This window comes from Stegastes partitus, unplaced genomic scaffold (assembly GCF_000690725.1).
Source record: "Stegastes partitus isolate 25-593 unplaced genomic scaffold, Stegastes_partitus-1.0.2 Scaffold361, whole genome shotgun sequence".
Classification (NCBI taxonomy): domain Eukaryota; kingdom Metazoa; phylum Chordata; class Actinopteri; family Pomacentridae; genus Stegastes; species Stegastes partitus.
The window spans coordinates 66404-78313 of NW_007578092.1; the positions used below are offsets into that span (position 1 = coordinate 66404).

The 11910-nt window shown below is 40.6% G+C and overlaps 1 protein-coding gene across 1 annotated transcript; it reads left to right on the forward strand.

Moving 5' to 3' along the window:
- The first annotated feature begins 1814 nt into the window (after window positions 1-1814).
- On the forward strand, window positions 1815-11282 carry LOC103359246 (dnaJ homolog subfamily A member 3, mitochondrial-like). Its single transcript, XM_008284483.1, has 12 exons — window positions 1815-2019; window positions 4470-4606; window positions 4866-4949; window positions 5081-5290; window positions 6152-6304; window positions 6479-6626; window positions 6847-6911; window positions 7005-7133; window positions 7355-7470; window positions 8798-8892; window positions 10324-10465; window positions 10611-11282. The coding sequence occupies exons 1-11, from the start codon at window positions 1815-1817 to the stop codon at window positions 10449-10451; spliced, it is 1470 nt and encodes a 489-aa protein (XP_008282705.1). The 3' UTR covers window positions 10452-10465; window positions 10611-11282.
- Window positions 11283-11910: the final 628 nt, after the last annotated feature.

Sequence of the window (11910 nt, forward strand, 5' to 3'; positions counted from 1 at the left end):
ATCACTGACATGCCAACATGTTATTACTGTGACGAGATTTTACTAAAGAGCTAAAAAAAAAAAAAAAAATCCACATTGTCCATACTTTAAAGAAAATAACCAAGTTTTGTGCTGGTCTAGGTGACCCTTGACCTCCACGTTGACTTGGTATTGTTCCCTCAAGAGAAAAATATGCTACCTTTATTATTTGATTACTTAAAGGTAAGCACGTTGCATGTATAATATTAGTTGTATATTTCCTCTACACACACACATGAATATTATCAGCAAAATGTACCTAAAGGTGAGCACTTAAAATGATGAAAAAGAAAGAAATATAACACAAAAATGTAAAAATTAAAATGAAAAGAACTGATATAATCAGAGATTTAAAGACAAAGTGTACAATAAATAGCAGACACAGTGTTAGAAAACACACACACCAATTTAAAGCAGAATTTATGTAAAAGTGGCACATAAAAAAATAACAGCTGTGGAAAAGTATACTCTGTAGCTTATCTTTCAAACCCAGTTGCTACAGCTGAAGCATGCTGCATCTAAGTCCCAAGGGCAGCTGATTCCAGCAGTGGGCAGCAAGATGGCTGAAGGCCATTTCACCATGTTTGGTCTGAATTCTGGTAGATCTGAGAGGCCTGACAGGCTTGTACTCACTGAACATATTTCTGACATATTTTGGTCCGGACCATTACTTACAGACAGTAAGTAGGGCCATAAAATCTCAATGCTATGTTCAACTAGAAACCAGCGCAGGGATCTAAGAGTTTGAGTGTTTTCTCTTCTTGTGATGGTCAGTATTCTCGAAGCAGCATTTTTAAATGATCAAATCTACTCAATGTGCATTACACCCACCCTGTCAGTAATATTTGTCATTAATTTGTCATTAAAGATGCATTAAAATAGCTTATAAGTAGCATTTTAATGATGTAACTCGTATTTTATAACCTATAATTTGTGTAGAAAATGTTGCACTCTCACAGTTCACCTGCAGGGATGTTTCCATTCCTGATAACTATAATTATGTGTCTTTTCAGGTTAGGGCAGAACAGTGTGCTAAGTGGACTTGAGTAAATAGCACAGTTTGTACACAGAACAGTAAATGTTTGCTCTTTTGTGGCTTACCTGTTAGGGAAATACAAGACACATTTATTTTTTATTTTTTAACCTGTTAGTTTACAGAGTTTCCGCTAAGTTACACTTGACACCTCTTCAGAGTATAATCTATCCCTGAGTGTTTATATAACAGCAGCTGTAGAAAAATTATTCTGATCAGTTCAAGATACTTTATTGGCAAGAATCAACCATGAAATTATTGCCAAAAAAGAAGACGAAATGCAATCCATTAAGCGTAATTTGAAATTGATGAATAGAATATATTAATATAAACGATTTTTTTCTTCTTTTTTGCACATTTAAAATATTCATTAAATAAAAGTAATAAGAAAACTAGTGATACAGTGCAGGAAGAGGCAAAAAAATCTCAAACAGGCTTATAACAAGCCTCCACCTTTAACAAAACTTATAACAAAACTTGTTAACAAATATTAATTATTATTTTTAGGACAACTATACAATACTTTCGTCTGGGATGCTGTAAAACTATAAAGTAACATAACATGAAAATACTTCAATACATTACGAGTACTCGAAAATTGTGCGTACGCTACTTTGAATACTTACATTCCACCTCTGCTGTTTATTACTTCTGGTTAGTCTTTTTTTAAATTTTTAAATTTTTTATTTTTGTGACAGTTTTAATTTCACCCCGCACATGCGCAGACCGCCGCTGACCCGCTGACACCGGCAGTGACGCAGAAATGGCGTCCTCCGCTGTCCGGCTCACAGCACGCTGGTTAGCGGCGTCGGGCTCTTCTGGGCGCCGTAGCGGCTGTTTTCTCGTCGTCTCTCACGGACATGGAGGAGCTTGTCAGGCGGCGGTCCCGCAGACACACCGGGGAGGCACGGCGGCCGGCCTGAGCTCCTGGACTCGCGGAAATGTCGTGACATTGAGAGGACTGGCAGGTGAGACGAGTTAGCTACCTGTTAGCAAAACACTGCCAGACTTTCTAACACCGGCATGGTCTCTGTCGTTAAAGACGCCGGCAGTCTGTTTAAAAGTTCGGTTCTCCAGCTGTAAGGTGCAAATGTCGACGTGTTGGAGAGCAAGTTGTGTAAAAGCTAGCCTCCTCCTGCAGGGCTGTTAGCCGGCTGTGTGATGTAACTGCTCCCTGTGTGACAGTGAACACAGTCTGCACCATCACTGACCTTGTTACGGTCACAGCGCCGGTGTACGAGCATCGTTTGGGCATGTTTGGAATGATTTAAATGTGCTATAGCAGGAAAAGATGCACCCAGCAAACAGTTTATCATGAACAGCATAGTCATACAGGGTGCATTGCTTTTAGAACATTCTGTTCTTGGTGGTGTGGATTCTGCAAGATCTTGAGCACTTGTCTTTGACATTCTGCTTCACGTTGGCATCACAGAATATCTGCAGATTTATGCTGGACAGACTGTAAATCGCCTATTTTAACACATCCTAGAGCTGTTCTGTTGGTTTCAGATCTGCTCACTGGAGGAACCCACTGACGTTTACTATGTGATAAGTTTTATCTCAACTAAACTCAAACTTTATTTATAGATCACATTTTAAACAACCGGGGTTGACTAAAGTGCTGCACACATTTAAAGCAAGATAATCAATTCAATACAGGAATTACAATAAATAAATAAATAAATAATACTAAAATACGTAAGCACAGTGCTATACAATAGAATAAAATTAATTAAAATTAAATTAACATTTTGCCAAAAGTCCACTTAAACTTGATTAAAAGCCAGGGAGAAGAGGTGTGTCTTTAGGGAAGATTTAAAAAACCTGCAGAGCGGATGTGCCCAGGCAGGTTGTTCCAGAGCCTCAGGGCTGCTGCCACAAAGGCTCTGTCACTTTCGGTTTTGAGCCTAAATTTTGGGGTGACCAGTCGCAGTTGATTGGCAGATCTCAGCGCTCTGGCAGGGGCATGGACACGGCGGAGCTCAGTCAAGTACTGGGGGGCTCAGCCAAAATCTGTTGTAAAATATCATGGCAAAAGTAGCCCCTAGAAGTTACAGACTTCTAAGAGCGACTTTAGCAACACACTCTTGCAGTGTTTTTGTAAAGGAAAGTGTACAAAGTGTTTTTGGTGTTTTGATTCTACCAACTTGAATAGTCCTCGGCATCGATTCTCCAATGCTGCTATGAGACATGCGCTCCTTTCTTTTAGTCTTGAGCATGTTAATTTCATGTCTGAATGAGCACCCTGGTCACTTCACCAGAAAAGCTGTGGCTAGACCCAGTAACATTTCTGTATTGCTCTCAACACAGCACATGTCTGAACTGCATGCCATCACATAAACAGACACACTCAAGCTGTGGTACTTCCAGTTGTGTGAACCTATTAGGAGAAAACTTGTTCCACACTTAAGCACCAATGTTAGTCCAAAAACATCACCGAACGCAGAAGACACACTGTCTGTGTCAACACCACAACACTTTTTGCTCAACGATCTATTACAAACAGAGATTTTCATGAAAACAAAGCTTTGCTGTAATGAATATAAGAACAGATCAGATTAATGAGACGTGTAGGTTGATGCTTCCAGAATCTTTCCTCTGAGTTTAGTAAATATGCGCAGCATTAAACTGTGCTGTTCCTACACTGTGTTTTAAAATACATGTCCTTTTTCCACTCCTCTTTTTAATGTGTGCTTTGTAGTTTGTTTGTTTTTTATTTACAGCAGGATCTAATGTGGTAATTTATTTCTGATGTACTTATGCAACCCTGACTTTAGCCTCTTGTTACCATGAGGACTTTTACTTATACTCAATAGTATTAATTTTAATTTTAAGACTTTTTTCACTGTAGTACTTCTGTGATAAATGGAGTTGAAATGGCAGCAACAAATGATCGTCATCCTTGAGTTGATTCTCATTATCAATGATATGAATTAGGATTATCTTCCTCATTAATCACATGGTGTAATTTAAAACATCAGAAAACTTTGTTGATCTAATTAATTGGCCCTGAGAAATGTATTCAAGTCGCTCATTTTTTTTGACCAGTAGTCCAGAACCCAAAAGTTTGCAGTTTGCCAAAGAATGTAGCTACAAATCACAGAATATGTGGCTTTGACTTGAGTGATTTTAATTTGCTGTAAATACAGTTCACTGATGCCAGATACAGTCTGGTATATCTATGCAGTGCAAAGTTATCCATTATGAGCACTAACATTGGTTTGTATCTGCTGGGTTGCTTACAGGAGTGCAGTTACAAACTTGGACGTAATTTCATACAACTTGCTGACACATTACAGGATATGCACATTAGCTAATCATCTAAGACCTCATAATTTACTGCAGCTTCACCAATATTAATATCAACTACTTTTTCCTCTTGCTTCATACTTCTTTTTCTTTCGTTTTCTCTCTGCAGGGGTGAGATGTCCCCGTGGCATCACCTGCCATGCTTTCCACTCCAGCAGCAGACTGGCGAACAAGCAGGACTTCTATGAAGTCTTGGGTGTCTCTCGCACTGCCTCACAGAAGGATATCAAGAAGGCTTACTATCAGGTATTTGACCCACTTTTTCGTATCACTGCACTGTTGTTGTACAAAGCGCTAACATTTCCTATTAGTCTCATATTATCAAGTGTGAAACATGATAGAAGTTGGTAAAATGTTTGGTCGTAAAATATGAAACGTGAAAGTATGATACCCTAAATCCCTGAATAAAAAGAAGCTTGAGTTTGTTTTGGATGCCTGTTAAACGACATTTAAATCTGCATTCTCATTTTTTGTTCTCATCTTTCCTCGCTTTGTCTGTCTCCAGCTGGCAAAGAAGTATCACCCAGACACCAACCCGGATGACCCAGAGGCCAAAGAGAAGTTTGCCAAGCTGGCTGAAGCCTATGAGGTACAAAACAAATAGAATAAAAGTGTCCAGGATAATTCAGTACTCTCTCCAGTTATATACAATAAAGAAATGCAGGGAAGTTATCTTCAGAGAAACTCAGCACTTCACTGCTCTGTTGTTGTTGTGTGCAGGTGCTGAGTGACGAGGTGAAGAAGAGACAGTATGACGCGTATGGAGCAGCAGGCTATGACGCGAGCCGAGCTGGGGCTGGCCAGCAGCAGTACTACAGGGCTGGGGCGAGCAACATAGACCCAGAAGAGCTGTTCAGGAAGATTTTTGGAGAGTTTACAGGAGGCATGGGCTTTCAAGACATCCACAGCATGTTTGACAACCGGCCCGAGGTAAGAAGTCCCTCGGAACATTATAGCATCAACATGTTTCGACATTTTCTGTTTAACCATTATTTCAAATGGAGATGTGTAACCCTTAGAGGGCCGCCGGCGTGATATAATCATGACATTTTTTGTCACGACTGAAAAACTAGCGCACGTATGGTGATGCCGTCAACTTCACTCGAAAGTTCAGACTTTAAACTCTCCGAGTTTTTGTTTCGTGTCGATAGACCACATAAAACCAGAGATATGATGTTTTGAACGTGTGTAAAATATCAGCGTATGAAATATAGGCTGCAGGCGTCGCGTTTCTTTCAACATCTTTGTCATTTTTTGTTGTTTTACTGGAAGTGCAGGTCCTGTAATGTGGCTGTCTGCCTCATTCTGGAAACTATTTTCAGGAGTGGCATAGATAAAAAGAGAAAGAAAACCACACCTGCTTTATATTTAGTTAGATTTTATATCAAGTTTACCTTTTCATATCCACATCTGCAACCTATGGTTACATTTTCAACTTTCAAAATGCTTCGTTAAGCATGTTTGTGGTTTTTATTATAATAAATAATACATTGTTTTCAAATCGGATTTTTTTTTTTTTTTGTGTGTGTTTTTGAGCCCAAATGTTAACATAGTAGGTTAAAGTGAAAAAATAATAGTCAGATCATATAGGTGATGTTGTGTTGAAAAAAAGATACCAAGCATGGGAACAGTAAATATGTTTCTATGTGGTATATAAAGACAAAACTAAAGTATGCAAAAAGAGGCCAAGACCTGTAAGGGTTAAAACCTTTTATCTTTATTTTATTTAAGAATTAGTTAAAGATGTTCCAGATCATTGAGAGTAAATAAAATTCCCCCGTCTTTTCACAGTTTGTGATGGAACTTACATTTTCCGAGGCAGCAAAAGGAGCCAATAAGGAGCTGACTGTGAACGTTGAAGACAACTGTCCAAGGTGTCACGGGAAGGGCAGCGAGCCGGGAACCAAGGTGTCTCAGTGTCACTACTGCAACGGCTCAGGCGTGGTGAGTCTCAGACTTGCACTTGACAGCAGGGTAGTTATCAGAGCTCATTAACTTGTGGAGCCATCATTAAGCTCTTGAGATCCTCCTTCAGTTAGATCTTCTGTGTCAGGACCTTTCCACACTCCTCTACTGTGCTACTAGTCAACATGTTATTGCCTGTGTCGCCCCCTGTAGGAGTCGATCAGCACGGGTCCTTTCATGATGCGCACCACGTGTCGGCGCTGTGGTGGGACAGGATTGATCATAACCACGCCCTGCGCTCTGTGCAAAGGTTCAGGCCAGACCAAGAAGAGGCAGACGGTCACTGTACCTGTACCTGCTGGTGGGTTTGCATCCTGGAATCTCACAAGTCAAAGATGGAAACAAATTCACAAATCTCTTTTACTGCACAAGTTAACTCCAATGTTTGGTGCAACTACTGCTCAAATGAATAGTCCTTGGGGATTCTCTGCATATCTCATCTTGTTGCTAAGTGGTAGATGTATGACAACGTGTTTAAAGGTGTTAAATAATGACGTATATTTTGGGATGTTTTCTCACAGGAGTGGAAAATGGTCAGACTGTACGCATGGCAGTAGGGTCAAAAGAAATCCTCATTACATTCAGGGTGAGTATTCTTTTGATAATTAAGGAGTTACTGAATTCTAGCAATGTAATGGAGTAGCTGTGAGGTTTAATGTTCAATGTTTGAAATGTGCAGGTCCAAAGGAGCCCAGTGTTCAGACGTAATGGAGCAGACATCCACTCTGATGTGTTCATCTCCGTAGCCCAGGCCATCCTGGGAGGCACAGCCACAGGACAGGGCCTCCATGAAACCATCAGCATGGTGGTAAGTATGTGGAGGGGTTGGACCTTATTGACAATTGTATCAAAAATATTGGTATTATCTGTCTTCCTTAACAAAACGGTAAACACATGTCCAATTTTGCTGGTGAATGAAGATCAGTTCCTGTTTTGTACAATGTATTGTAATGTAGAAACTGTCAGATACATTTCCTCCCACAAAGTCTGAGTAGAAATAAAATCACTTTTCTTTTTTTGTGTTTTCAGATTCCCTCCAGCTGCCAGCCTGATCAGGTGATCCGACTTCAGGGCAAAGGCATTCGGAGGATGAACAGTTTCGGCTACGGAGATCATTATGTTCACATCAAGATCAGGGTGCCAAAGTAAGAGAGAGAGACACACACACACACACACACACACACACACAGAAGTCACTGTCATCTAACACAGCTGTTAGTATGTTGTGATGCTGATCTGTATTATTATTTTTTTGATTTGTTTTTTTTGTGTGTTGGTGTGGTTTAGACCTCCAAAACCCCAGTGGTGTTTTTTTTTTTTTGCTGTAGATCATCAAATTTCCATGCACAAAAAAATGTTGTTTTTTTTTTTATATATATATAAGTTGCCAAGAAACATATTTGAAATAATCTGTCATGTAGAATTTCTTTGATGTAACATAATAGCACAACTATAAAAAAAAAAACCTTAGATTTGTCTTTAAGTACTATACTTCACACGATATGATATATTTTTACACAACAATTGACATCTTGAGGCATGGATAGGCAAATACTACCTGTTCTATCTAACTACAGAGGATGTATGCGTTTGTTCTTCACTTTTTACAACAACCGTTCATCAGATGTACTTCACACTTGGTCATTAGTGTATTGCTGGGTACCCAAGGAAGAACAGTTTCAAGTATGAAGTTGTTTGTATGAACAGTCCTGGTATTTTGGCTACAAGTTGTTTTCTGTTGCACCTTTTCAAGTTTTCAATGCAATTCTTAGCAGACATTATAAGGAGGTTTTCACAACAGCTCTCTGACTGCAGCTCAACTCAAACTATACACAGTCTTATCACTACCCTGTGTGATGTTCCTTTGGACACTATCTTTTATACCTATCAGAGTGTCTATTTTTTCACCACTTATGTCAAAGCAAGCAGCTTATAAAAGTCTTGTTTCCATCAGATTATTTAGTCATGGCTGGCTTGGTTGACATTAGTTCTGCTCATCAGGATCAAGATCTTTGTTTGTTAGTAGTGACGCACACACAGTACCTGGTTCAATGAGTGTATCCTTATAGCTGTCCTCTTAACAGTAACGTCATGAATGTATGTGTGTTACTTCAATGTCACTGAAGCTGTTTTTCTTTCTATACAGGGACACTCAGACAACAGAGCAAATTGCGTAAAATAATGTTAAATATTAGTCTATGCATATAGTGTCAGTCTAGATGATGGCATGTCTGTTTGCAGGTGAATTATTGCAGACAAATGCTGGCAAACTGAATGAACTGTATTTGCTGGCACACCCATTTTCCGCCGTGATGTATGTCACTCCTTACTGCTGCAAGCCATAGTCGGCCTGCTATGAACAGACATGTTTTGAACAGGCTCTGCACTAGTTTAGTCAATTTTATGACATTATTGCTAATAATTACATGGTTCAGTTTATATGCCACTAATTGTTTTCTCTTTTCCCTGCAGGAAGTTAACTCCAAGGCAGCGCTTTCTGCTGCAGAGCTATGCAGAGGAGGAGACGGATGTTCAGGGGACCGTCAACGGTGTCGATCCTTCAGCAGGTCAGGACCACACTTCAGCTGCGCCATTCAGTCAGAACATCACTCCACATATCCTCTCTTCACATTTCTCTGTTTGCACATCCTACATTCCTTTCTTAGACTCCTCTCCTAGCATTTTAGTCTTTCCCATCATTTCCCATAATGATGCATCCTAGCGTCAGAGCTGCCATTTTAAAGCACAATCAGTTAAATATGACATTTGTCACGGCTACACCATATGTTCATTGTTTCGTTACAACCTGCTGCTGGATTTTATGTCTGCCAGACGAGCATGACGGTGTTCATGACATCTTACAGCTTGTTTTTACAAAGAATTCAATTCACAACATGGCTTAATGTAACAAGAATGTACAAATGTCATATACAGTCGTGGCTCGATTATCCGACCCTTAACAATCCGAAAACCTTGCTGTCCGACAGGTTTTTAGGAAAAACTAACAGAGCCCATGAAAAAAAGCCTTAACATACCGACAGCCTTGGATTGTGACTCCGACATGACATTTTATGTCACCAATCAGGATAACGGCGTATTATCTGACTGAACAATCCCACAGATTGGCTACGTTCAGACTGCAGGACTTAATGCTCAATTCAGATTTCTTTGTGAAATCTGATTGTTTTTGTGAGTTCGTTCACATTTCCAATTAAATGCCACTTGTATGTGATCTGCTGTGTGAACTTCATATGACCCAAAAGTGTCCCGCATGCGCAGAAGAGGACACGACGACGTCACACGCAGTGAGCGTGCTCAGTGTTTGCAGAAGTAAACATGGATGGTAACGGTGGACCGTATCTGCCACTCCCTCGACCGCGCCGAATATTCGGATATTCATTATTAATAGGGCCTAAATATCCAGAGACCAGAAAGTGCTATTCGGACCAGCCCTACTATTTATTATAACATCTATGAACAACAATTAACAACAAATGATCCTTCAAGCATCAAGCCCTCCTTGTATCTCGACCTCCGTCTTGACAATCCGACAGCCTTGCTATCCGACGTAAAAGATGTTTTACATTTAGTGTCAGATTATCGAGTCACGACTATATTTATTTAAGTATAGAAGAAGCCTGACACACACAAAGAATACTATACAAAAAAAGTGACAGCATATTATGATTCAGGGATATCTGTTATCTACACATAGTCATTAGTCCTGCTCCTGACATGGTTTGTCTACTCTACCTGTGTGTCATGCCTCTTTCATACCATCCGCTCTCGCTCATAGCTCCTCCAACAACCCTCCTCGCTCCTCAGGATTCATTTTAGGAATTGAGACATCCTTTCAGACGGCATAGTAAAAGTGACTTCCAGGTGATAGGCAGGAGGACAGAGGAGACAAGGAGGCTCAAAACAGAAAAATAAGTGCTCATAGAGTCAGATAGTCAGTTCCCCTGTACTCACTGAATGAAGTGCATGTTTTCATCCAGGAGGGGGCAGCAGGACTTCAAGCTCTGGTGCAAAGTCGACCAGCTCAGACGAGGGACAGGACAAGCAGCCGGAGCAGCAGAAGGAGGAGGAAGGCTTCCTTTCCAAACTAAAGAAAATGTTTAGCTGACACTCAGACCACAGGTCAGAGCTTTAAGCAACTCGCTCCGTCCCTGAAAGACAAATATTGATTAGAATGTAGTTTTCCTTTAATTAACATAAATGGTACACCAGGTCATCATCTGCAGGGTGGCTGTGTTTTCTTTTAACCTATGGTGTACCTTTTCAGGTAAAAATTGAACACGGCAAAGAAGAAAAGAAGTCCACTGACCGGACCTTTGTGCCGTCTCCTGCTGCTTGGGAAGTCGAGCAAGGAGGAGGAAGAGGGAGGAAGAGTGGTATTTGTGTTGACACAGTCACACGTTGTTGAAACTGCGGTTGGCAAACAGGCCACATAGACGCCAGCTCCACCCACACACACACACACACACCCCGACTCATCAGCACAGACAGGTGCTGGGCTGAGAAACTCAAGATCTGCTTGAAAAGAAAGGAGACGCCGACCGCTGCACACTGTTGTGGTACAACTGTCCTCCCTGCTTACTGTGTTTAGAAGTGCCCACTGAGGCAGCTCTGCACTCACACTGACTCTCCATCAAATTTTGACTGAGCTTTTGAAATGGCAGACAAAAATGTAAAAGTTAAGAAAGCAAAGCAAGCGATTAAACTGGAGAAAGCCATTTGATTTAGCTGTATGAAGTAAAAGATACTGACCGTTAAATAGTTTGATCTGAGAGTCTTTTTTTATGTGTCCCACAGTTTTGTAATGAGGTCCTACAAACACAAATGAAACGTCTTGGGGAAAGTTTCTGTGTAATTTGGTAATAATTATAGCAGGAAGACAGATATTTTTCATTTCATACATTTGGAATTAATACATTACAATGATTTGAGCTCCAGAGTAAGTCAGTCGTCTGCAGGTCAGCTCACCATGAGAAAACTACAGGACAACATTCACTTCAACAAATGTAGAGACTATAGTTCATTTTACAGTAAATTAGTTTTTGTATGGGTTTCAATGGCTCTATATTGACCATTTTTCCCAAGATATTTAATAGTTCTTTCAAAAGCCTTTTCAGATGGGATTATGCTGTTGCGGGCTGCAAGGTTGCCGGTCCGTGTCCCGGTGAAGACACCTGGGATCTTTCTGGAGTTTGCATGTTCTCCCGTGCAGCGTGGGTTCTCTCCGGGTTCTCCAGCTTCCTCCCACACAGTCCAAAAACATGTTGAGGTTAATTGGTGATTCTAAATTGTCTGTAGGTGTGAATGTGAGTGTGCTTGGTTGTCTGTCTCTAAGTGTAGCCCTTTGATAGACTGGTTACCTGTCCAGGGTGTCCTCTGCCTTCACCCTGAGTCAGCTGGCATAGACTCCAGCCCCCCATGACTCTAGTGAGGATTAAGTGGTGTACAGATCATGGATGGATGGATGGATTATACTGTTGCTTCATCAGTCTGTTAAAGTGACGTCCTTCTGTCATTCAGACATGGTAGCGTTTACTTGAATATTCGTCTTCATTCAGACAGATCCA

Bases quoted from the DNA above. Each gene is read 5' to 3' on its own strand.
- LOC103359246 (XM_008284483.1), top strand. From the start codon at position 1,815: ATGGCGTCCTCCGCTGTCCGGCTCACAGCACGCTGGTTAGCGGCGTCG. The intron at 6,305-6,478 runs GTGAGTCTCAGA...CGCCCCCTGTAG, and splicing joins ACTGCAACGGCTCAGGCGTG to GAGTCGATCAGCACGGGTCC. The intron at 7,471-8,797 runs GTAAGAGAGAGA...TTTTCCCTGCAG, and splicing joins ATCAAGATCAGGGTGCCAAA to GAAGTTAACTCCAAGGCAGC.